This window comes from Neodiprion virginianus, chromosome 6, assembly GCF_021901495.1.
Source record: "Neodiprion virginianus isolate iyNeoVirg1 chromosome 6, iyNeoVirg1.1, whole genome shotgun sequence".
Lineage (NCBI taxonomy): Eukaryota > Metazoa > Arthropoda > Insecta > Hymenoptera > Diprionidae > Neodiprion > Neodiprion virginianus.
In genome coordinates, this window is record NC_060882.1 from 2,643,528 (window position 1) to 2,668,413 (window position 24,886).

Below are 24,886 nucleotides of genomic sequence, written 5' to 3' on the forward strand. Positions count from 1 at the left end.
GGGACTAAAATTCGTTAACTCTGTACTTACCGACCCGTCTTATGGGACTCTTATATAGAATCGAGTCAGCATTGCAGAACACTGCAATTGTCTCTCCCGCCTTTCAGCACCAGTTTGTATCACGGGTAGTATATATCAGTGAGTATTTTACTGGTAGACTTAGTTAGGTGTCCGAAAATTGACGTAAAAGGAAAGCGGCCAAGGATATCCGATAAACCTAGAGTAAATAATTGCAGCCATTGAATACCGATGAGTTTTTGAACACTTCGTAAGCGATCAGCGAATTCGTGGCTTTGATGCTCGTGGTCACGTCTTTTTGATGACGTCGAAAGAAAATAGCATAACCTGTCGTCATTCAGTCACTGATATAGGTTATAATTTTTCGTGTAATAACTCCGTTGTAATTGCAAGATAGTTTGTATTGAAAAAATAAAACGTAAACGTAGATAAATAAATAGACATGCATTCAGTGTTGACCCGTGGAAATGCCATTCTGGCTTATACTTTAAGCGTATCGGCCTGTCTAACGTTTTGCTGCTTCCTGTCCACCGTATTCATTGACTATCGAACTCATGCGAACCTAAATACGGTTAAAGTTGTTGTGTAAGTGTTACGTTTTAACATGTTAGAATAATATATAATTTTTTGAAAGACCAATTGTCCTTTCTCTAAACCTATGTTCTCTGAATTGATTTGCTTTATACACGGTATATGTAGGTTATACCTTACTTCGATAATTTGCTCTGCCAGCTGTTGTAGAATTACCAATAGCCTCTAGTTAACATTCGATTTAACCAATTCTGCGTCGCTTATTCAGTCAATTGTTTATGTTGCAGGAAAAATGTGCCAGACTACAGTGCTTCGAGAGAAAAAAATGACCTCGGGTTCTTAACTTTTGATTTACAAACAGATATCCTTTACTACTTTTACCTGTATAGCAATAAGATAATTTTCGATATTTGTATGTATAATATTTCATGTCTTATACATTAGAACTATTAGGATATTTTCATTTTCCTTAACGTAACACACATCTCACCCCGCTGTTTAACTGGAACGTCAAGCAATTGTTCTTATACTTGACCGCTGAATATGAAACAGCAAACAATAAAATAAATCAGGCAAGTTTTTTAAAAGTTATTATTATGGGCATAGCAAATATTTTGTTACCATTTGAATTCTTTCTAACTAGCAATATTTCAGGTCGTACTTTGGGATAAAATAGTATTACGTGGCGATAATGCAGTTCTTGACTTCAAAAATACAAATACTAAGTATTACTTCTGGGATGACGGTATTGGTCTTAGGTGAGCTAAAATTGTCCCTCTTTTCATATATACATGTACTCACTACAAAAGAATTTTCAACCACAACAATACAAGAATTTTATTCTAGGGGCAACAAGAACGTAACTCTGACATTGTCGTGGAATATTATACCAAATGCTGGATTGCTACCAAGTGTAGCTGCTCTTGGATCTCACTCTTTTGCTTTTCCATCCGAATATACGACCTCTCGAGTCTGAGGTTGGTCGAGGTTATTATAAATTACTGTAGGCAATTTTTTATCTTACAAAATAATAATGGGAGCGATCGAGTGCATGCAATGATTTGTCACAGAATAAAATTGATGTTTTCAGAATTATTACGACTCATGAATGATACAATATCCTCTGGAAACAAGCATTGGCTTATCACAATATCAAAGGATTCATTACTTTTAGACCACGTTTTATAGGCTTAAAATTCCTAGAATTTCTATAATTCGCAAGTCTGATCTGTAACACATGCCAATTATCAAATCATTTCAAATATAAGTTGATATTTCACTATATTTGACGGCAGAAATTAATTTTCGAATATACTAGACGCCTTATGAATAAACTTTTTTCAACATCTCTACGGTCAACAACCACGATATTATATGTGGCACAATGAGGCAATGTATAAATTTATACACGTGATTTTTTAATTTCGAACCATTGTAAGTTATTTGGAATTAAACGAAGTAATTTGAAACGAAAATCACGTCAATGTTGTAAATTATTGGACAGGTAAAAAGTAGATAATTCAATTGTGAAGGAGAATAATACAATTGATTTTCTTTAATGTAATGAATACACAGATTTTTTCATATTTCTAGGATTATAGTAACAACGATCAGAATATTTTTAGTCTTGATTCCTTTACAGAGCATTACAAAAATTGTACAATTTCGATGTTATGTGTAAGTATAACTTGGAGAGGTGGGATTAATTCACAGAAACTGTATCCACATGGACTGATCTTTATACGAATAATTTAAATGGCTTTTCATCATAGATCAATTAGTGAATTTTGTATCATAAATAAATTTTTTTTTTTTCAGAGCAAAACTAATGCAAGTGAAATGTTATTCACTATCAGATAGTTTATAAAATGGTCCCCCTTACGGTCTCTCCTCTTAAATAGAAATAATCTCTATACTCAATTAATTAGCTATCCCAATTTCAGCTAGCAGATGTCCCTTTGTCCATTTTAGATGTCTTGTCGCATTTAGAATCAGAATGATTAGTATTTTCCTCCTCATCACACGAACTTTCTTCTTCCTCATCCTCTTCATCTTCACCTGAACTTTCACCTTCGTCATCTTCGTCGTCATCGGCGTCTTCAGCGTCATCTGCATAATCCCCATAGCTATGAGTACTATTACCTGTGCAAAAGTATTGAACATCTTTGTTAAGAAAACGTTTTTAAAAATTTAGTACGAAGTTTTTCTGAATCGTAGCAAACAATCTGAATAAATCTTACCATAATATCCGTATCCTCCATCTTCTTCATCAGAATCATAGGTTCCTGCTTGATTTTGCCGACCAAATTTATGGCTCCTTGCTGTAAGAGTGAAGATTATATGATTCATAGATGTTACATCGCTGTTAATATAAGAAGTATGGTACCAATTTTGTAACTTACTTGACATACTAAGATCCTTTGTTTGAGAGGTTTCGTAACTGCACTTGGGGCATGGAATTGGCTTGTTCTTCTCGTACTTGAAACCTTTCCTTCGAACATGATCTTCACAGTAGCACGTTTTACATCTCAGACAAGAATATTGTCCAAGCTTATTGCAGGACTGACCTGCAATTTTTTTAAAACAATTCTCTTGAATATCGCGGTTTCAGATTTGTCATTCAGTGTGTTACTTGACTGTACTAGTGGTGCCAAATATTTGAATAATAAAAACATGTGAAAATATATTTCATAATTACATTTGAAACTTTCAGACTCCAATACTTGGCAAGATGCCTGATGCTCAAATTGATCATCTTCACACAGAAAGCAGTCACAGAAAGAGCATCGAAATATTCTGCCGCCGTGATCCCATACCCCTCGTTCACACTCCTGACAAACTGCATCCATCAACGGACAAGTACAAGCATGGGAAGTCAGACATCGTCTACCATGGCATACCCATGCCTCGCAGTGGTCACATATTGCTCCCTAAATTATAAAATTTGTTTTGAATGTAACTGCAAATCACTGTGGAAAAATTGTCAAATTACTCTAGACAAAAATTGAAATTTTACGCACCACCATACCAAGGCCAGTTGTAAAAACTCCGACATGTCGAACGACACAATCTCCAGTCTTCAACATGCATTTGACTTTGCCACATTGAGCACATATTGGCAAACGCTGAACACTCTGACAGAAATAACAAAATGCCCGACTCTTCTGCTTTCTATTGCACTTGTCGCATTCCTGCAGTAAAATCCTAATAACTATCGAAACTTACAGAGAGGGTCCGAAGTTAGCTTGGATATTTGTTAAAAATGAATAAACAGGTCACTTGGTTATTTGATCGAAAACAAAGTATTGCTCATCAATGATACTTGCCATTATTGCATTGCTAGGAAATTTTGCAAGGTCTATCTGACCTTTGGCAGTGCGAATTTCCTTTTGTCTTAACTTTTGTTTCTCAGCCTTTTTCCTTTGACCTGTCTTTTTTTTCGGCATAATCGCTTACTGGCTTATAACTTGCAAATCAAAATACACCCAAGAAAAGCCGAAAACTATTGTATATTTTTTCGGTATCGATGGTATTGACCCGGATTCGGTGATTAAATTACGGTTATGTTTTACCGAACAGCACTCCGAACAAGCCTGCGCTCCGATTTGCTCCGAGCTATCTCGTGAGTGGTTGTCACCCAATGTTACGCCATGCGTTCATTGGTCAATGGCCGTCAGCCAATTTTACAATCAGTTCCATCTTTTACAAAGAGGAAGAGGATACACATGTATGTATTGTTGAACCGTGGTAAAGCTTGGACATCTGTCGTCATCGGTTATCTCATGATTATCCCCGAGGACGCGTTCCTAAAATTGATCATTAAAAGCTAAATTGACGTTTGCTGTATTGTTATTCTATTCATGAATTATGCTTTCGAGTGTCTCATCTCTGAAGTTTTTTTTTCAATAATTTTCAACGGAAAGCGGTGGAGCCGTGGTGGAGTGGAGACGACGTATTTTTGTTCCGTGATTAGTGATAACTGGGACAATTAAGCCATTGGCTGTGTTGATACTTCCATTGGCAATCTTGATTGACATCTTCCAGATTGTGGATTAATTGTCGAAGAAAATTATAAATGCAGTTGAACTGTGCCGCAAAGCTTTCGCGTTCTCTGTGGTAACGCACCTACGTATTTTAGCGTTACAAGATTTGTGCTTGCCGTTGATTTAACTCAGTTGTGAATGATTATACGATCCTTTGAAAGATAATTAATAATAATGGGTGTTGGTCTGGAACCGCTGGAATTTACCGACTGTTTGACGGACAGTCCCTATTTTCGTGATAATCTTCATTCCCATGAACGCGAATTAGACAAAACCAGTCAACAGATAAAACGCTTGATAAAGGAGGTCAAGGATTTGCTTATAGCTGCCAGAAGTAAGTTTTTTTCACATTTACGACTCCATAAAGTAGGTTTGACAAAAAAATTTTATCGCTGCATTTTACTATCCTTATTGCCGTCTGAACATTAGGACAATGCAGCAGTCCTACAAACTTCAGGGCCTTAAAAGGGCGAAAATCCACTTAAAACATAACTGGTTGAATTTTTCTGCTATATGTTAAACAAGTCGTGTAAAGAAGAGTAATCTATTCCAAGAATTATATAAATTGACATATATATATTACTCTCTGATTCTAAACAGAAGTAAAAAAACGATTTTCAATATCATTTGTATAGAGCTTGTATCCTTGACGCAACATAAACTTATTTGTTGAAAGAAAATTCAGTCAGGCTCATACTGAGGCAACTTGCTAGCTCTTCGATAATTCTTGAATTTTTTAAATTGATACATCACCTAAGGCATTAGCTACCAAATCTTATTTAAAGAAGTTATACCAATTTCATTTAAAGCGTTAGAAAATTGAATCGAGTCTTCAGTCACAGCTAATAAATTACGTAATACTAATTTTTAGATGCATGATTAGCTAATGAGGTTTATTACCGTGATCTTGATTTGCAGATTTATCACGAGCTCAAAGAACATTCTCGAAAACACTTCAGAACTTCAGTTTTGAATGTATTGGCGAAACACAAACCGAGGACGAAACACACATATCACAGAGTTTGAAAGAATTTGGTAGACTTATCGCATCGATTGAGGACGAGCGTGATCGCATGGTATGACCCAGTTAATGTTGAAAAAATTTATCCTGAAACGTTTGCATATTTTGATCTATGTTTTACTTAAATTGAGTTGATCAAAAATATTTTATGAAATTTAGTATAATTTACATACAATTATAGAAGTTTTCACTGGCTACACGCTGTGCGATTTTCCTAGGATTCTGCTTCTGCTATTGGTTGAATACTGCAAAAATTGCACTCACTGTTTACCAAGTACAGCCAGTGAAAAATGCTATTAATTGTTAATTCAATAAAAGTTTGACCTTATACTCAAAGTATAAGCTAAACATTTTAATGTGTTATTCAAATTATAAATCAATTAACTTTCTAACCAAGTCTTTTGTTTTTATACCTAGTGGACAAATTAAGACACGCAAGTATTATATTACGTTGCATGAACGTTTTTAATATACATTTACCCAATATTCATAGCTATTCTATAGTTGACTCATTTCATTCACAGTTTATAGTTTATAGACCAAAATTAGTAATATTATTTACGTATATATATTTTGATTTGAACAACAGTGACAATTAAAATACGCAATATTATATTCGAAGGAACATACTTTTTATAACAAAGTTATCAAAATGTGCGACATCCTTTCATCTTGAAGTATTAACTTTGCTGTCAGCGCAAAATTCATTTCTCTTCATAAATATGTCTTATCTAATTACATAACTATCGTGTATTATTTAACTAACCATCAAATGTAGCCGGTTTTCTAATATTCCTGTAGAAACGGTGTGATAGAGTATAACCAATGATACTTATTAAGGCTCTGTACATAAAGTTACATTAATAGTTATTTTTATTGCCAATGCGCATAAATTGGGAATTCCTTGACGAGTGTAAAGTGCGAATATATATACCTATACAAGCACATGCCACAAATCCTATTTTCTGTATTACCTCCAGTCAAAAACGAGAATAATGTGTAGTTTTTATAAGCACTAGTGCGCATAAAAAATACAAAATAGTCGAGTTGTTGACGGAGATAGCGCAGAACCACTTTTTCATTCTTATGCTAGTATTAATAATTTATTCAACATTGTACAGCTTTGTACAGCAATGCGTTTATATTTGTTAAGCGTGTCTTTTGAATCACTGTTAATTAATCATTGCAAACCTTTTTTCATTACAACACTCATTCAACAATGTTAAAAACAAAGATACATCCAGTGTTGGCAAATACTTTGACATTAGTTTATAACGATATATATACATAAAAAAGACTTTCTGCAGCATCTTTTATCAATTATATATGGTTTGGAAATGAAACTGATTTGGTAAAGTAAGTCAGCAATATCCTCATATCAAACAATATCATACATCAATATCTGATGTATTGAAGTAATCAGTTTCCAAATTCAAGAAAATGAAGAAAAAATAGATGTACCTTTGACATGGCTGGTCTATTTGAATGTAAAATAATTGACGAGCATTGATTTATGTGCATATCATGGATCATTGCATATGTAATTACATGCCTGTTATACGTACAGTAGAACCCCGATCAATCGGGGTGTGGTTTAAACGTCATCCTCTCGAGTGCCTTCGTGCTTCGCACGAGAAACAGGGTACGGTTATACTGAATTCTTTCGAACAACAAACTGGCAGTAATTCAATCTAATATTTACATCTTCGACAAATAAAACATATAATGATTTCACTTATCCATGGATTCGTTGGTCCCGAGCAGCCCGGTTGATCGGGGTCGTACTGTATGTCATTGAATAAGATCAATTGTAACCATAATCACATACCCATTAATGTGTAGTGTTGTCTCAATAATTGTTCACTCTGCATTTGTGTTTTTTCTTAGCTATTACTAAGTTGTTGCGATATGAAATTATCTGTCATTTTTCTAATTACTTGTCATCTGTAAGACATTTGTTTCAATCCTTTCAGCTGGAGCGTGCGTATGATCAAATAATATTGCCACTGGAAAACTTTAGAAAGGATCACATTGGTGGCGTTAAGGTAACCCATTAAATGATGAAATACTTTCTGCTCAGGACTCTCTTAACTTACTAGAATAAATGTGCTTTTCAGGAAGGGAAAAAGAAGTTTGAAAAGCAAACCATTAAATTTTGCCAGAGTCAAGAGCGCTATTTAAATTTGTCCACAAAAAAACAGGATAATGTACTACAGGAGGTAAATAATTTCTGACAGACTCATATATTTACTCATGTGACCATATATGTTGAATTTTTATTATCAATGTTCAAATATGTATCGTGTACGTTTGTTTAATGAAAATCTTGTTAATTTCAGGCAGACGCTACATTGGATATGGCTGAAAGACATTTTTGTCAAGCCAGTTTGGAATATGTATTTCTGCTCCAAGAGGTTCAAGAACGCAAGAAATTTGAATTTGTCGAAACAGTAAGTACACGTTCAAATTTGAATATTTATAACAACTTAGAAGCACCCCATTTGACAATCATTTGATGCTACAGCAATGTAACGTGTCGCATTGATTTTATAGCTGCTAGGATTCATGTTTGGATGGCTAACTTTCTATCATCAAGGGCACGAAGTGGCAAAGGACTTTAAACCTTACATGACAGAGTTGCAGTTGAAAATACAAAAGGTGAAATGAATTTTCTTGTTATCTGAAGTACAAATATTTCTTGATGAACTTTCGAAGGCAAAAAAATTATAAGTTTCCTTCATTCAGTGTGTAAGCAACTAATCAAAGTAAATCAAGTCACTGTAATTATTCACTGTAAAACAGTAATGATGGTAATAATTTTTCAATATTTGATCTCCTCTCCTTCACACACACACCACCACCTCTAACTTAGTAATGGCTTACCATTTTTGTTAATAACATAGTAACTTTTACGACAATGTAATTAAATGTAGCTTCGATTTTTATTCTCCGTTTTGTCCCAATCTGGAGCTGGCAAATTAATTCAATTTTGCTCATTACTGTCTATGATGTTGAATCTGAAACTAGAGGTATTCAAGTATAACAGTTTTGATGTTTTGGTTTTAGTTGTAACAAGATAACAACTTGCATGCAATATTTAGCTTATTAATTGCTGATTTTTGTGTGTGTGTGTGTTTTATAAGACAAGGGAGAATTTCCTCGCCACCAGGGATAAAACTGAGTCACTCATGAATAAAATGAAGGAGATGAAAAAGGTAAAGTAAAAATAATTCAGTATGTATTAATTTTTTACTCCACAGTATAGTCTTTGTGGCTTTTGTAATCCTCTCTGACAATTGTTTTATTTTAAATTTTCAGTCTTCTGCCGAAGCAGCCCTCTGCAAATTAAATTCGCGTGAAGGCTATTTATTTTTGATGGAAAAAAGTGGGTAATACAGTTTCATGGGAAATATATTTCTACTAAGTTGTACAGAAAACAGAAAAACTAACTCGTGTTCGTTTCATTACAGAGGCCTTTGGTACAACATGGACAAAACAATACTGTACATATCAGAAAGACAAAAAAGAATTCACTATGATACCTTACAACCAACTTACTGGAAAATTTGTAAGTATTACTGCGACGTTACAGTGTCAAATATTCGAAAAATCTTCTGGATTTATTTTGTACACTCTGTTATGCTTCATCAAAATATTTTTCTAACAGAGCAGTAGAGAAAAATTCACCCTTGCAACCTGTGTACGGCGTATGTCCGATTCTATAGAAAAACGATTTTGCTTCGACATCACTGCTGTCGATAAGTAAGTTTTGAATTTGTATAGAACTCTGAATAATGCATAACTATAACGAGTTTTGCCTCATTAAAATGCATTCTTTGTTTACATTCGTTGAACCCAGCCTTACAAATATGACAAACCGTTGAGTGCCTGTTTTTAATTACTTTTTAGACCAGGAGTAATATATACATTCCAAGCTCTTTCTGAATCTGATAGAAAGCTGTGGATGGATGCGATGGATGGTAAAGAGCCTGTAAGTAATACATTTTCCTTCAAGCAATCATTATCTACCATAAAGTAATTTATTTGTACTTTCAAATGGATGTTGGTTACCATCATTTTTTATGTGTACAGACATACGCCCTGCAAGGCCCATCTGTAATGGTGGAGGAAACAGGTCTTGATGAGACTGGCTTTGCATTTGTATCAAAATGCATAGCAGCCTTAGAGGACAGAGGTAAGATAGCAATCTCTCGATTAATTTATATAGTAAATGTGCTTCGAATGTGAATAGTTCTGATTTAGAAACTGCTTCATACTTTCTTCAGGACTAAACGAGCAGGGGCTCTACAGAGTTGTAGGAGTATCTTCGAAAGTAAATAAACTTCTGGCAATGGGCCTTGATAGAAGGAAATTGGAAAAATTCAATTTAGATGATCGTTTTGAATGGGAAAGCAAAACGATTACAAGCGCCTTGAAAACCTACTTACGAACATTGTCTGAACCACTGATGACATTCCGATATTACCACAGCTTCATAGCAGCTGCGAGTGCGTATAGGTATTTTTTATGTTGCCATTTTTATGAGCAAGAACCTTTGGCAAGCAGTGACTACTTCTATCATTCTTCCAGCAGTAATGGCATCTCACTCTTCACGATTACTTGAACTAAGCATTGTTTTATGATACATGTTGACATTTCCGTGAATTTTAATTGATCCCTACCAACATTTGTCATGTTTTTTAATAACCAACGTAAACGCAGGAATCTGACAGAATTTTATAACCAACTAATTGTATACCTGATGACTGTTTTCAGAACAAGAAAACAAGGAAACACGGATTAACGATGTTCATACACTCGTATACAAGTTGCCAAAAGCAAACTTCAACATGCTTCTTCTTCTAATAAATCATCTGAGTAGGTAAGCAGAGCTTTCATAAATTTTCGTATCAAGGTAATCGTATATCAAAGTACATGTGAGAGAGGTGTGAAACTTTTGCATTACAGTGTGGCTAAAAAAAGCGATAAGAACTTGATGACGACTGGAAATTTGGCTGTCTGTTTTGGCCCCACTTTGCTCAGACCAGAAGAAGAAACGGTTGCATCGATAATGGATATAAAATTTCACAATATAGTGGTCGAAATACTAATTGAGAACTGTCAGAGAATAGGTAGCGGTCCTCCAAAAGAGAATCCTCCTGGGCAGTTAATTCAGTCACAAACTCTGAACCCAATGCAGCCTGATGTTAAAGAAAGTCACAACTCTACAGGAAATGGCACTACGATATTATCAAGATACTCTCCGCACATAGCTGTACCAACAACGCATGCTCATGTATGAAAATAATTTCTCATCCACCCAGTATCGTGTAACATGGTACTTGACCTGAGGAAAATATTGACTTATTATCTCATTATGCTCTGCAGCTGATCACAAGATCGTATTATGATGGACCTATGTCTGTGGCTTCTGGATCCTCCATAGATGATAGAAAAAATGGAGACTATGAAGAAATCGATCAAAGTACTCAGCGAATGTCGTATCCAGAAAGTAGAACAGGACGTATGAAATTGAGCAATGCAAATTTCATTTACCATTCAACAGATAAGGGTAATAATTTTCAATGGACTAGACCCATTTGCTATATTCTGATATTGGAAATTCATTAGGCAAGAAGGTCTTGGCGATGCTTGCAGTTAACATGCATTTGTATAGTTACAGGAAGTGGAAACACGAGTAGTTCAAACGAGTCGGTAGCCTCAGATCCAAATCCATTTCCCTCTGATTTGCCAGTGAAACAAAAACGAGGATCAATGATGGGAGTACATTATACTACGAGTTATCAGCAGCGAGGAAACCCGCCGCTACCTCTGTAATTACAATAATCAATTTTTGCTATCAGCAGGACGAGTTATCTATTTTAATTCATATTTTGCCTTAATTTTTTTTCTGAAGGGTGAACGCATCTGCTGGAAGTGGTCGTTCAAGTCCGGGACAAATGGGTGGTATTTGGTATGTTTTTGTCTGTTTAACCGCCAAGAATTACTTATTTTGATCTGTGATGTGACTTGATTACCACATTATGCTCATACTCTGATTTATTATTTAAATAAATATATGATTCACTCTGCAATTCTACAGGAGGGTGAGAACGTTGTATGCTTGCATGGCGGAAAATGATGGAGAATTGTCATTTGAGCCGAATCAAATAATAACGAATGGTGAGTCAAAGGTTTTGGGATCCCCAAAAACAGTTGACATCTAAGTTCAAAAACTCAAATAAAGTTGGGATTTCTGATTTTACAGTGAAAAATTCATTGGAACCTGGATGGTTGGAGGGAACATTGAATGGAAAGACAGGGTTGGTGCCCAGGAATTATGTGGAGCAGTTACCTTGAAGATTTTTGAACCAAAGAGTGCCTAATAGTTACTGAAAAATCGTGAAGTATACCAATATTTCTAAATACATTCCTACTTGCACATTCCTGAAACGCCATACATATACTTCCTAAATATTTATTTCCGAGAAATAAACTACAGGTGAAAATTCACACGCAAATGAAGTTCAAAGCTGAAACGAAGTTTGAGAACCATATGGGCAGTCAATTATGTATGTATTTTAGTTAATAAGAGTTGTCTCGCTCAAAAATGTTTACTTTGTACATAATTCACAAATGAATTACAATATGTATTATACGGTTAATATATGTCATATTTATTCATATTTAGAAAAAATTCATTGTTGGCAATACCTCGAAGCCCCTGAGGCAATATTACTTGTAAATATAAGGTAAAGATACACTACCTATATATAACGTCTTATACACGTAGTGCTATGGAAATTTTAAATATAAATTTTTATTCACTGCTATTATAAAGCGATTAGTGTAAGCTGTGCCATATTCTTGGTTCTTTTAAACTTTTCGCCTATTTATATATTTATTCTTAGAATGCGTTCAGGCTCAATATTTTATAGTATGCGATTTATGCTTGCAATAAGCCGTTCTAGTATTGTAGTGTTAAGGTACAGGTAATAAAATTTGTTTTTGACAGTACTTTGCTGTCACTAAAAGCCAGGAGTTTTGATTACTGATTAAATGAATGATTCCCAATTATTGAATTGGAAAATACGAGCCTCCAAAAAGTAAACATTATCGGTAAATCTAAAATGACACTAGTTTTTCTTTTTATCACTGATAAAAGGCATTAGTAGCTTGAAGAATTGACCAATGGCCTCATTATTCAACTTCAAATATTAGTAAATTACCATAAATTTTAATATTAACATTAAACCTATCGACAATTTACGTATTAACCTATTCCTACCGTGACTGGTTAAATCAACAGCCGTAGCAAATGGGACAGGTTACAAAGAGATGTGAGTATGTATTGAAAATCGCATTGTATTTCATTGCAAGTGTAATTGAAGAGAACTCGTAAGTTAAATTGCGATATAATAACGTTGTACATAGGTAATTTACACGAAACCTTAATAACGGTCATTTGACTGCTTGTGGTAGGTTTAATGTTGAAGTATTACAGTATAACATTAGCTTGTATACATTACTTACTATTTCTATACTAATTAATCATTAATTATAGTAGGATGCAAAAGTGCGGAATAGGTGAATTGTTAACAATGTTACTAATGTAGTCCATTTCGTTTATTAAACATATCACCGGGACAGCAATTGTAAATACAAAATGAATATGCAACATTTGCTGGAATAGCTTACAACTATCCCTTGCATTTATAAATGGGTAATTTCTCTAAATACATCAAGTATTCAGCCACTTGCCCTTTAACGATATTTCCTACCGTAAAACATGTTACATTCATTTTATTGTCTATTTGAGCATCAAATGTTCTATTGGGCCACAGTTCAATACTCTGTATGAAAATAATCAATAATAAACAAAAATCCCTATTATAAGAGAACGTCTTGAGTAGTACATATATTAAAAATAATAAGTAGCATGTAACTTGTAGTGGAAACTTTCATACATGATAATTGTGATAGACTAAAGTGATAATAAACAAAGTATTTGAACAGCAGTTAATGAGGCCAAGTATTTTATCATGAGATTTTTCTTGCAAGAACTAAGCCATGTTGAGATCAATATTAACCAAGCGACGTATTGTATCAAATTTATATCTATTTTTCCAATTAAGCATTCTAGAAGTGCATTATAAACTGCTTTTTACAGTAAAATTTTTCGTGATTTTTTTGCAAAATATGATTCATCGAATTATCGACTTAAAATATCACAGTGCTTTTGACAGCTTCTCTCGTGAGCGTAATTTTTCGTTTCGTAAATGTATACTCTGTTTGTTACATTTGACAATTACAGATCAAATTAATGGCTAGTTATGCGCTCTGTGGAACAGGATCTCTAGAATTACTGAAAATGAAAACTCGAGCTTGAACCATAATACTTACAAAATTTAGATGCCCTCGATCACTGTTTATAGTCGGGAGTACCTACTCCCAAAAAATATTATTAAAATTTCCCTAGGATGTCTATATCTTAGCAGATAATGAAAAATATTCTAAAGCTTTAGGTAGTATTAAATGTTCAGTATAGACCAATAGATATTTGTGGTATCAAGATGCTTGCAATATAGTACAATTACATGCATGTTTGATATACGTAAACTTGCAAAGTGTGTCATGTTGAACTTAGCTGGTTATTCAATTGGTTCAAGTGAAGCTCCATTGCCCGATATCCAGCTTTTAGAGCATTTTTTTCTACACTGTTCCATAATGTGCTCATAAAAATTACATAACACAATACTGCTGTCAAGAAAAGGCGACCTACATTAATACCGATGCTTATTCCGATGTACGGTGTTTTGTACTCAAGTCCCATTGACCAAATTAATGGTACAACTAATATACAACTTGCTATCAAGTACCAGATACGTTCACGCTTTATTGATTTCAGAGCGAGCTGGCAGATAGCAAGAGCCTCTTTTAATGATTCCTTCACATCAGGCCCCACAATTTTGTCAAATTCTCCTGCAACGAAAAATTCTTAGCAATTATTCTCAATTTTAGGAAGACAGTAACTGTATGTAAGTATCAAATGCAAAGAGGCATCTAATTTTCGAGATAATACGGTAAAATTCTACCTTTTCTTAACTTGAAGCTTGCCATGATTGCTTCGTGGTCTGAATAACTAAAATCTTTGTTTGGAACTCTTTTAGGAAAAGGATGTTTATAGTTAGCTACTTCAATCTGTGGGTAAAGAAGTAAATAAAGGTAATTGTCATTGATGATTATAGACAATGTTAAAGATAACATTCAATTGTGTACCTTAGAGTTCTTTGAGCCGAGATATAGGATATGATCAATGCGTTTTCCATCTGGTTCTTTCTTAGCTAGTTTTTTAGGTGTGTAACTGTTGTTGGCACACTCATTGGTCCCTAACTTACTATTACTAATTGAGCAGGCATCTTCAAGGCCAGCGACACCGCGTATGATGCGATAAGCTATATCTTTTGGCTCCGTATTCAAATCTCCTCCAAGAACTACCGCATCTGATCCTTCCATAGTCATCCTAATAAACTGTGCAGTATCAAATGCCTGCAGCACTCTGTGAGCCTTGTACTCATCATTATCCCTGTTGTATTCAGCATGTAGCTGGAATAAATATGTGAGTAAGCGCAGAAATTTTTGTTTCTTGTAAAGTTCTTTAAGGGCAAAAGTGATATTACAAATGGATGAGTCAATTATTCAGATTCACTATCTGAGTAATACCGAACAAGTAGGGACTCGTGCATACGGACAAATGTGTAGGTCAAGGTCAGAAAATTCTAGTAACAAGGATAGATAGATCAGATTGAAGATACATGCAATATTCCACTTACATGCGCCACATAAACATTGATAATAAAATTTTTGAGCTTTATTTTGCAAAGACCGACACCCTTTCCACCGAACCAGTCACCATGGTGAATTTTATGCACATATCCGTTCAATGGCCATTTATGAAACATTACGTCTTGGATAGGGAAACGAGAAAACATACAGATGCCCGATCCCACAACACCGCTGTGAAAAAATTGATAATTTTCTTGAGGTTGTTCTTCTACTAATAGCGTTTTGCCTAGCGAATCTACAAAATACTTAGAAAATGTTTAAAAATATTTTACTGTTTGATTAATTACGATCATGGTGCTACTGTTAGTTGTGTTATTCAGAAAATAACGTAGACTTATTCGAATGCAGCATGTATGATTTTTTCTGTACCTGTAGAAATAATGTGAATATGGTAGCTTCTCGCAAACTTTGGCTCTCATCATTTTGAAGTCACTAACTGACCAAATTTCCTGCAGGCAAACGACATCATAATCATCTGTCACACATTTCTCAGCAATCGCCTCCATTCGATACAACCTATTTTTTGATACAAGTGGAATGCCCCTAAAGAAAATAATGTATTTTGAAACTTCAGTTAAAAAAGTTCAAGGTATTATCCACAGTATATCAAACGGTTTATGTTCAATTTTAGATGACAACTGTTACATTGTGTAATTTGTCTCTTTTGTTAAGAACATGGTTTTGAGTGTTGAAGCTAAACAATGGATGTATGAAACAAACTATTTTCTATCCTTATACGTGATATTATAGTTGGCTAAATTGAAATACACGTTATACTTCGGTTATCAACACATACATACCAGCAATTAAGAGTTAATAAGTTTAGAATTTGTTCATCATTTGTAATTGACATCGCGTAGTAATGCAGAGGTGAACTAAAATAACAGTTTAAATGAATAAATATGTAAATGATAAATTAAAGGGACGCATATGTCAAATTCTAGGTTCTCACACCTCGCAACTCTTGTAAATTTGGCCCCGTTTTTCAATGTATCGACACGTGATCGTGATTGAGCAGCCGTGGGTGCATTGCTGGCAGCACTAAAAATTCCCTAGGATAGAGGCAGAGCTATCCAAGAAATCAGCAGCGCAAAAGAGACAAATGATTGTTGACAGCACTTGGAGCTAATTTTGGAACGCACACCATAATGTCATGTGGGGATTTGTCTGTCACAAAAATTAAGCAGATCAGTAAATCAGTATGCGATTCTTAGTACCGGCACAGCTGATTGACACACGGAAAAAAAGTGATATATGCCTGTTATAATCTCGTACGCTCAGATTGCTGAAACGTTTCCTCTCAGCGAATCAAATGCAGAGTGAGAGAGACGGAGTAGCCCCGATATATATTTGGATTTCTCATCACTTCGACTGCAATTTTCGCACGGTTTTCGCGAGGTTGACGGGATGCGTTGACTGAGGATATACCTATATTCGATTATACTTCGCGTATTGAAGACCCTTTTTTCATTTTTTTCTGATTTATTCGCAAACAATGCAGAAGCAATTTATTAAAGTAAAAGAGTAACAAGGAGTAATTAAGGAGCAATATAGAGCTTATCCTGTTTCGGTGGAATAACGAACGTTTTGTCACTAACATTGGTTTGAATATGGTGCCATTTTATTGGAAACGTTGCCGACTCACGGTACCTGATGCGTGTTTTTGGATCTTTCCAAAAACCATGAGGGTGCAAATAATAAAAATTACGGTGCAATTAAGAACAATTAAGGAACAATTATACGGTATATGAATTTCATGGAAATTCGATGATTTTCGAAAATTCACGATACACACGGCCGCTGCCGGATACGCATTCTTTTTTTTCGATTTTCTCGAAAACCGCATGGGAGCAAATAATAAAAAAATGGAGAGCAATTAAGAGCTAATTGGGAGCATACATTTTTTTTTAAATTCGAAGGTCGCAGGCCGACTTCACACAAGTCTACTTTAGCCCCAGGCCCACTTACCTGCCGAGTAAAATTCACGAAAATTTGCCCCGGGTAACCGTCTTTAAATTCATCCGGCAACGACGGGGTTCAGGTCTATGGTTGCGTCACCGAAATAAGGCTGTTCTCGCCAAATCAAGGAACTTCCAAAATGGTCGCACCAGTCGCGTCAATCGAGTAAACTTTCATGTGCGTACATGCACGGAACGTTCGCGTGTCGATCGTGTGCATCTTAGCGTAATGTCGTAATTCAAGTTGGGCTATTGGTGATTTAGCATTAATTGACGAAATCTGTATTAAACACCTGCGAGACTCGGGAATAGTTTGTAAGTTAGTGAAAGTTTAGGTGTCTATTTTCAATAAAGAGTACCAAAAAATTTCATCATGGCGATGCGCAACTTGTTTTATATACCCCTGTTGATTTTGTTCTGATCATCTTGTCGGTCGTTTAATTTTATTGATAAACGCAATGGAGCAACAAGCTAGCGAAATTCTCGTCACAGACGCAATATCTGCCCCTATGGTCCTTATCAAAGGGGAACCAGTAGAACAAAACGCGAACGGTCAAGAGCTTCAACCTGTCGTGGCCCAGCCGACTTACAATGAGGAATATGTCGAGCCAAGGATTGAATGTACTACTGAAACTCATGAGAGTGAATTCCGAACGTTGTTATCAAAGTGTATATTTTGCGCAAAGACATTCACTCCAGCTGACAATTCGAAACTATTGGAATGTCTCCACGCTGCATGTGCAGCCTGCGTTACCAGCAAACCCAATGAGCACAGTTTGGCTGACGTAGAAGTCGTCCGTGAGTATTTTGGTTGCATAGGATACTGTGTAGCAAATCCAAGAATAATCAGATTTTCGTAAGAATAATGTTATTTAGTATGCAGGATTGCCACAATTTGCAGGCAACTTGCATTAACTCTTTGTACTCAGATATCTAAAATTGTGAATGTCAAGATCAGTAACTACAGCCTGTTGAATATCGTGCTGAGCTTTTATAATTTGAGCATCTTTCTTTTTCACTAGCAAGTGTATCACTTGGATAGCAAACCTAACAAATCTGGAATTGAACTTGCCTTAGATATTGAAAGACTGTGATCAGACAGAAATTTTTTTTTGAGAAGTCTATGAGCATGATTACATCGAGTGTAGATATTTTTATAATGAAGCTGAAGCTAGCACCCAGAGTTAGCAGCCAAACCTGTTGAACGTTTTGGAAATAGAAAAATGCAGTTCAGATTTATAATCATAATTTTGTAGAAGAATTAGAGATTCAATGTATTTCAGAAAATTTTGATATTCGGACTTCACTACCTTATTCGAATGAACATTAGAACGATTGGCTGCTAACTCTGGCTATTAACTTCATCCTTGTATGTTTATAAAGAAGCCCTCAATTATCTGCAATTTTTACATTCCAGTTGAAAGCAACGTTATCGTTTGCCAAATCTGCAATGTCGCCTGTAGAATGGAAAACCTGATAGAAAATAGATTTTTCTTAAAATTAATGGATGAAGAAAATGGCTGCTTGGTTGAAGATCTGCCTGAAAATGTTAAGGAAAGTGGTGAAGAAGAGAAAAAGTGTACGAGTTGTCGTGATAATGCAACAGCCACTAGTTGGTGTGTAGACTGCGAAGAGTTTATCTGTGAAAATTGTGTTTTGGTGAGAAGTATTCTTTATTGTCATATTACTATATAAAAACTGAACATTCATTTCACATCATTTTTCATATATTAAGTTATTGTCAAGCTGTACAGAGCCTGCTAACAATTGATGTACCCTTTTTAAATAATTTACACAATATGATTTTTCCAATGATTGCTGGTGTTGTCAGTCAGAGTATCAACCAGATTTAATCTGATGAATGTACTTATTTAGCGGTCATGTATGTATTGCGATTGAGTAAATGTTGCAATCCACTGCTAACATTTTTCAAGTTACAAATAGAGTCACTCTGTATCCATTCTTAAATTTCATGGAATGATGAATTAAAATGTTACTATTGATATTCTGTGCATACCTTCAGCTTGCATTTGATTATTAATGCATGTATATAATTTTTCAAAGGCTCATCAAAGATTGAAGATAACAAAGGATCATACAATAAAACCAAAAGGGGAACTTACAAATGATGAAGAATGTACAAAGAAAGGAGGCAAAAAAATACCTGGATATTTATTTTGCACAGTCCACTCACACGAACAGTTGTCTCTATTTTGTCAGACTTGCGATAGGCTTACGTGTAGAGATTGCCAACTTAGTGACCATCGTGATCACAAATATAAATTCATCCATGAAATAGCAGCTGAAACTCGCACGACTGTATCGACATTGCTGAAAGAAGTTAGGTACGCTATACTAAATGAGCAATCGCTGCATATTTTGTATTACCAATTTAATCATATAGCGTAACGTTTTTGCTACCAGTAATTAATAAGAAAATACCATTCTTATAGTTACAAAAGAGTTCTGCTGAAAAGTGCTATGAAAGTAATTGAAGATCGGCAAACTCTGATAATTGAGAAAAAAAAAAACTTGGTACAAGATATTACCCACATGGTTGTACAGTAAGTTTGTATTATATTTTGTGGCTGCATATCACGCTGAAACTAGCAGGTAATATTCAGCAGATGATACGTCTGAAAGGTTTTCAGAGAGTGAGCAAACGATAAAATATCAAGGAATATATTCGAATGAGTTCCTTGAATAATCCTGACAAATTCTATCGTTTGGTCATCCCCTGGAACATATCCGCCTGTATTACCTGCTAGTTTCGGCATCATTGGTTGCATTTGCGGATAAATGTATTTCTTATCTTATGTCTTCATATTTATAGACTGACAAATGCAATTAACACAAGAGGCAAACAATTGGTGATGCGTCTGAACGAGGTGTGCGATCAGAAACAAAACACTTTGAATGAAAAGAAAGTTGCCCTGGATCAGCTCTCCAAACTAACGGATCATTGCATTCAATTTGTTAATCATGCTCTTGACAAGGGGTCAGACATGGCACTACTCTACAGTAAAAGGTACTTATTTTTTCTATTCGACCAACTTAACTGAATAATAATATTAAGAATGATAATATGCTTAAATCATTGCACTTTTTGACGGTTTTTATAGGTCCGTAATAAACCATTTACAAAGAATAAAGAGCCGGCGAGCCGATATTCCGAATCCAGAGATACCAGTGAGAATTCATTTGTCTTTGGATAAAGTTCCAGATTTAATTAAAGGTTTGTTGAGACAGATTATTAACTACTTTGTTGGTTTTGACACTTGAGAGAATTTTATTTCAATTAAAATTTTTTCTCATTACAGTAGTTTCGTCAATCGGGGCTATAGTTGTCGATGGCAGAGTGTACCCATCGATTTCGCCCACTACCGGGCCAAGCCTTTTATCCAATCAATTTAGTGAGCCGAATGCAGAGCAAAAATCTCAACAATCTAACAACTCAGGACCTTTGGAGCTATCTGCTGTTCCTGTGCATATACCTTCCCCGACCCAACACACCAATATTCTTCAAAATCCCTTCCAGCAAATGCCTCATCCTTTAACACAGCAGCAACCACTGCAAAATTACTCACAGCATTATCCCCCACACAATCTGCCCCCGCGATCATCACCGCAAACACAATTGCCACTGCCTCGGCAACCTTATGGATTAAGTCCCAATATACGGTTGCAGCAACCGCTGCTCATATCGCAACGTCCAGGTAGCTGTCATCAGCAAGTAACTTCATCGACGCATCCACATCAACAGATGCATTTGGATCAGCTGGGTCAAAATCCCAGCCTTCGAGGACTTCTTGCCCACAATCCTCCGCCCTATAGAGCTTCCAGTAACGTAAATTATCGTTTGCCCCCAAGTTACCGCTATCCTTCAAACAATCCTCACCGTCCACTCCCACCTCACACAATGTATGCACAAACAAACACAGCTTTGGGATCTGGCGTTCGAATGCAACAATGTAGCCCAACTTCTCCTTCAGCACAACATTTTAACTACCCTGTTCATCAGCAACCTGCTGCTCGTTGGCACATACCTCAAAATTTGAATCCCCGTCATCAATCTTATCCTACCAGACATTCCACACCACCTGTATCAGTCGCTGCAAATGATACATATAAAATAACTCTGAAAAATCAATCTGCCAATAATCAAAAATTTAATCTCAACACAAATACGAATTCAGAGACTTTACCGCAGTCACAAAATTCCTCTGTTGGTCAAGCGGTAAGCTCCTCTGTTCCAAAAACTCCCAGCCCTGTACCTGCGCATGCAAAAACTGACGAAACCGAAAAAAGTTTGGACAAGTTTTGTCAAGAATCTGTCAATGATTTAATGCTTACTATTGCTAAACTTGACAGTAACGGAATAGTCGTAATCCCAGAGGCTCAAAGAGGGCAGTTAGATTCCACTCAAGTTGACAGTTCTACTGACGAAGGCATACATTCTCTTGCCGATAATGCTTCAGGTAATATATATATTGCACAGTAGTTATAACATTTATTCTCACCGCTCTGTAAACGTATCATATTTCTCGTTTGTATTTTACAAATAATACGACACTAAGTCAACAATTTCTGAATTGTATTACTTTGTAATACTTGAAAATCAATAACATAAGATTTCTCATGTGATAGATAATTCCAAAAATTCTACGGCTTGCATGACTAAAGATGATCCCAATGAAGATTGGTGCGCTGTCTGTATGGATGGAGGAGACGCTGTTTTGTGCTGTGACAAATGTCCCAAGGTTTTTCATCTTTATTGTCATATACCGAGCCTGAAAATGTTCCCTGAGTAAGTATATAAAGTCAGTAAAGCATCTATTATGAGCTAAGTATGCTCCTGAATTCTAGCAAAAGCAATATGATACTTTGCATAATAATGATCAGAAATGTTCCAATTTGTATGATTCTTTTCAAGTTAATTTATTATTTTTATAAATTTTTCTTGCAGTGAAAGTGAAACGTGGCAATGTATGCTGTGCACTAATGTGCTAGATTGTTCGGAAGATCCGCCAGGAGAGAAAAGACCGTCTAGTATGAGTGCTCGTGATTTGAGGGTAGCGCAACGCATTGTATTGGAGCTTTATTGCCAATATGAGCATAGTTTACCCTTCAGAGAAGTTGTTTCATCAGAGGTATGTCATTCTATTTATTGGTTATTAATTTTTGTTTTCCTTTTGCCTTTAACTTATCTGTGCACAAACTTCTAATGAAAATCAAATGTACATACATTTTGTTTATGAAACTGAAACATGCGACTTATGTTGATATGTTGTCAGATTGTGGAGTACCATCGTATAATTAAGAAACCGATGGCTCTGGATGTTATTCGGAACAAACTAAAACCTGATCATCCAAATCATTATACCAACCTACGCCAAGTTATGTCAGACATCAGATTAATGTTCAAGAATGCGTTTACTTACAATCCGGTCAGTTGACGATTCAGTGAAATGTTTTTAGACAATATGCATCATGTCTTAATTCCTGAAGGATTTAAATTATTGAATTGATTAGGTGGAATCGCAAGTTTATCAGGAAGCTCGAAATTTGGAGGAATTCTTTGAGAAATTATTGCTGAAGTGGGCACCAATATATGCTTATGACGATCCATTCCTAACAGCTGAAGGTGAAGAAGAGGAGGAAGTATTTCCTCCAAATAGAAAATACCGTCGTATAATAAGTGATTGAATGAAAGGTATTTATTACAATTTTTATTTACAAAAGCCTGGTTATAAAAGTATTTTCAATGTGAACATTAATGCATCCACAAATTGGAAGAAGTTAAAAGCATTATAACCATCTATCAATTTTATGTACTGAATTTTAACTTTGTACATTAAAAAATTTGAGGGGTAAGCACAAGGGTGAGATATTTAATTGCACAATCATTTGATTTACTCATTAGACATTATTGTGAGGCAACTCTCTATTGACAGAATCGTATTCAAAGCATACTTTCCTATTATTTACGTTATTTTCAATACACATTCATTGGTGTAACCAAAAGCGGAGTTGAGTCAAAAACTATTTGAATTCAGTTATTTATGTCATTTTTACGTTTATCTTTTCAGTGCACATCTAGTGTACAATATATTATGCATGTATATTTTTATGCATAACTAGGTCAGTACTCCCAAACTTGTAAAATATATACCGATAGCCATTCGATTTACCTGTCAAAATTACAAATTAATTACCCTTGAGAACATGTATTTACAAATGACAAATACGTGAATTGTTTACAATATTTATGTTTTTACGTTAATATTTTTACCCTTTCACACAATATATCCATGTTGAAAAAAACTATCGTTGCACAAGTGGAAAAGATTTAATGTATTTTTGTGACGTAGTAATTATAATGATATATTTTGTTTTATCGGAATTGTAGGGTAATTCGTTTAATATATGTGAAATGTTGATGCACAGTTTATTGTTTATATGTAAACTGTACAAAGATATCAAACAAATCTTATATACCTAATATAGAATAATCATAATTGATGAAAAATTTTTAAAAGTGCCGGAAGTTATGAAAAAGCGTAAATCGCACTCATATCCAATCGCAGTTTTTAATACTATTTGTAAATAAATAATTATAGGATCAAATATTGTACTTCATACAATTTTTATCAGCTAATGAATTGCATTGAAACGTAATTCAAGCTTATGTAACTGTTTAGAATTTACGTTTCATATTACATTGTAAGATATGTATCGAAAATTGCAGCAAAATGTTGAGAGCAATAGTACCTATTGCTACTAACTATCTATTAAAATGTACATACAAACGCTTTTGCTGTACACAAGACCGTTTGTTAAACATGGATTTGCAAAAGAATATATGTACGTTACATTTTTTGTTCAGATATCAAATCCGAAAATATACCAGGTGGTTATTCTACTGAAGTATATCTAATAACAATCCTCTACCTCCACTTTAAAAATCATAAAAGTGACAAATTAACATTAGTTACACAAATTTTATTAGCTGTGCAAGATATATTGAGAGAAATATATTAAGTGATATTGTGACGTATAAATACCTATAGTTTATTTTGCATGCATATCATCATTTTGTTTATGGTTCATTCACCAGAATTCAATTCAATTTGTTGATTCAAAAAAGACCTATACTTCCCACGTACCTATTTATTCATTTACCAGTACTCGCAATTTAAAATTGAACCAATTAGTGCTGATATAACTAGTGGAAGAATTGAAGTGGTAACTATGCCATAGTGATGGCATTAAGGTCTTTTTTAAATTTAAATTATTGAATTACAAAACTAATGCGTAGTGCATAGTGATGTGTGGAAGTTGAGGAGTGGCGGGGAAAGGACTGGAAAAGACCAACTCCCAAACATCACTATGTATGATTCACCATTGCCATTAAATACCAGACAACAAAACTAATCCTATGTGGAACAGTATAGAGTAATGGTTGGTTA

General features: G+C 35.0%; 5 protein-coding genes across 7 annotated transcripts; 3 read left to right on the forward strand and 2 right to left on the reverse strand.

Moving 5' to 3' along the window:
- Nucleotides 1-310: 310 nt before the first annotated feature.
- Nucleotides 311-4,051, forward strand: LOC124307733 (signal peptidase complex subunit 3). Of its 3 annotated transcripts, none has more exons than XM_046769745.1 (6): nucleotides 311-603; nucleotides 837-910; nucleotides 1,033-1,121; nucleotides 1,204-1,307; nucleotides 1,396-1,536; nucleotides 3,263-4,051. In XM_046769745.1, exons 1-5 carry the CDS (start codon nucleotides 461-463, stop codon nucleotides 1,523-1,525), a joined length of 540 nt encoding a protein of 179 aa, XP_046625701.1. In that variant the 5' UTR covers nucleotides 311-460; the 3' UTR covers nucleotides 1,526-1,536; nucleotides 3,263-4,051. The 3 variants fall into 3 exon arrangements, with proteins under 3 accessions (XP_046625701.1, XP_046625703.1, XP_046625700.1); XM_046769747.1 differs by lacking the exon at nucleotides 3,263-4,051 and adding an exon at nucleotides 1,640-2,024; XM_046769744.1 differs by lacking the exon at nucleotides 3,263-4,051 and having other exon boundaries at nucleotides 1,396-1,641.
- Nucleotides 1,892-4,139, reverse strand: LOC124307726 (zinc finger protein 330 homolog). Its single transcript, XM_046769720.1, has 6 exons — nucleotides 3,876-4,139; nucleotides 3,570-3,740; nucleotides 3,248-3,479; nucleotides 2,952-3,116; nucleotides 2,790-2,870; nucleotides 1,892-2,691 (listed from the first exon to the last, which is right to left on the reverse strand). The coding sequence occupies exons 1-6, from the start codon at nucleotides 3,993-3,995 to the stop codon at nucleotides 2,489-2,491; spliced, it is 972 nt and encodes a 323-aa protein (XP_046625676.1). The 5' UTR covers nucleotides 3,996-4,139; the 3' UTR covers nucleotides 1,892-2,488.
- Nucleotides 4,140-4,239: 100 nt separating this feature from the next.
- Nucleotides 4,240-14,057, forward strand: LOC124307710 (rho GTPase-activating protein Graf). Its single transcript, XM_046769688.1, has 20 exons — nucleotides 4,240-4,926; nucleotides 5,511-5,668; nucleotides 7,587-7,658; nucleotides 7,731-7,832; nucleotides 7,953-8,063; nucleotides 8,167-8,271; nucleotides 8,757-8,828; nucleotides 8,932-8,998; nucleotides 9,084-9,181; nucleotides 9,281-9,375; nucleotides 9,523-9,604; nucleotides 9,706-9,808; nucleotides 9,900-10,121; nucleotides 10,390-10,495; nucleotides 10,582-10,909; nucleotides 11,002-11,185; nucleotides 11,291-11,447; nucleotides 11,531-11,587; nucleotides 11,717-11,796; nucleotides 11,882-14,057. Exons 1-20 carry the CDS (start codon nucleotides 4,767-4,769, stop codon nucleotides 11,971-11,973), a joined length of 2,451 nt encoding a protein of 816 aa, XP_046625644.1. The 5' UTR covers nucleotides 4,240-4,766; the 3' UTR covers nucleotides 11,974-14,057.
- On the reverse strand, nucleotides 12,961-16,553 carry LOC124307722 (putative neutral sphingomyelinase). The gene is made up of 7 exons (XM_046769712.1): nucleotides 16,414-16,553; nucleotides 16,260-16,334; nucleotides 15,829-16,002; nucleotides 15,447-15,630; nucleotides 14,893-15,219; nucleotides 14,709-14,814; nucleotides 12,961-14,595 (listed from the first exon to the last, which is right to left on the reverse strand). The coding sequence occupies exons 2-7, from the start codon at nucleotides 16,310-16,312 to the stop codon at nucleotides 14,246-14,248; spliced, it is 1,194 nt and encodes a 397-aa protein (XP_046625668.1). The 5' UTR covers nucleotides 16,313-16,334; nucleotides 16,414-16,553; the 3' UTR covers nucleotides 12,961-14,245.
- Nucleotides 16,554-17,410: 857 nt separating this feature from the next.
- LOC124307707 (E3 ubiquitin-protein ligase TRIM33) lies at nucleotides 17,411-24,339 on the forward strand. The gene is made up of 11 exons (XM_046769682.1): nucleotides 17,411-18,215; nucleotides 18,835-19,076; nucleotides 19,482-19,762; nucleotides 19,871-19,981; nucleotides 20,251-20,445; nucleotides 20,540-20,652; nucleotides 20,738-21,895; nucleotides 22,065-22,224; nucleotides 22,384-22,567; nucleotides 22,712-22,864; nucleotides 22,950-24,339. Exons 1-11 carry the CDS (start codon nucleotides 17,876-17,878, stop codon nucleotides 23,121-23,123), a joined length of 3,111 nt encoding a protein of 1,036 aa, XP_046625638.1. The 5' UTR covers nucleotides 17,411-17,875; the 3' UTR covers nucleotides 23,124-24,339.
- Nucleotides 24,340-24,886: the final 547 nt, after the last annotated feature.

What these genes read in the sequence shown, in the direction of transcription:
- LOC124307707 (XM_046769682.1), top strand. Translation starts at nt 17,876, where the DNA reads ATGGAGCAACAAGCTAGCGAAATTCTCGTCACAGACGCAATATCTGCC. An exon ending in AGCCTGAAAATGTTCCCTGA is followed by an intron (nt 22,225 to 22,383) that starts GTAAGTATATAA and finishes TTTTTCTTGCAG; the next exon opens with TGAAAGTGAAACGTGGCAAT. An exon ending in ATGCGTTTACTTACAATCCG is followed by an intron (nt 22,865 to 22,949) that starts GTCAGTTGACGA and finishes TGAATTGATTAG; the next exon opens with GTGGAATCGCAAGTTTATCA.
- LOC124307722 (XM_046769712.1), bottom strand. Translation starts at nt 16,312, where the DNA reads ATGTCAATTACAAATGATGAACAAATTCTAAACTTATTAACTCTTAAT. An exon ending in TCAATGTTTATGTGGCGCAT is followed by an intron (nt 15,220 to 15,446) that starts GTAAGTGGAATA and finishes TATTTATTCCAG; the next exon opens with CTACATGCTGAATACAACAG. An exon ending in AAGCTTCAAGTTAAGAAAAG is followed by an intron (nt 14,596 to 14,708) that starts GTAGAATTTTAC and finishes TTTTCGTTGCAG; the next exon opens with GAGAATTTGACAAAATTGTG.
- LOC124307710 (XM_046769688.1), top strand. Translation starts at nt 4,767, where the DNA reads ATGGGTGTTGGTCTGGAACCGCTGGAATTTACCGACTGTTTGACGGAC. An exon ending in AGGACGAGCGTGATCGCATG is followed by an intron (nt 5,669 to 7,586) that starts GTATGACCCAGT and finishes CAATCCTTTCAG; the next exon opens with CTGGAGCGTGCGTATGATCA. An exon ending in TTTATTTTTGATGGAAAAAA is followed by an intron (nt 8,999 to 9,083) that starts GTGGGTAATACA and finishes GTTTCATTACAG; the next exon opens with AGGCCTTTGGTACAACATGG.
- LOC124307726 (XM_046769720.1), bottom strand. Translation starts at nt 3,995, where the DNA reads ATGCCGAAAAAAAAGACAGGTCAAAGGAAAAAGGCTGAGAAACAAAAG. An exon ending in CAACTGGCCTTGGTATGGTG is followed by an intron (nt 3,480 to 3,569) that starts GTGCGTAAAATT and finishes TTTATAATTTAG; the next exon opens with GGAGCAATATGTGACCACTG. An exon ending in TGGAGGATACGGATATTATG is followed by an intron (nt 2,692 to 2,789) that starts GTAAGATTTATT and finishes ACTTTTGCACAG; the next exon opens with GTAATAGTACTCATAGCTAT.
- LOC124307733 (XM_046769745.1), top strand. Translation starts at nt 461, where the DNA reads ATGCATTCAGTGTTGACCCGTGGAAATGCCATTCTGGCTTATACTTTA. An exon ending in AACTTTTGATTTACAAACAG is followed by an intron (nt 911 to 1,032) that starts ATATCCTTTACT and finishes AACGTAACACAC; the next exon opens with ATCTCACCCCGCTGTTTAAC. An exon ending in CAAACAATAAAATAAATCAG is followed by an intron (nt 1,122 to 1,203) that starts GCAAGTTTTTTA and finishes GCAATATTTCAG; the next exon opens with GTCGTACTTTGGGATAAAAT.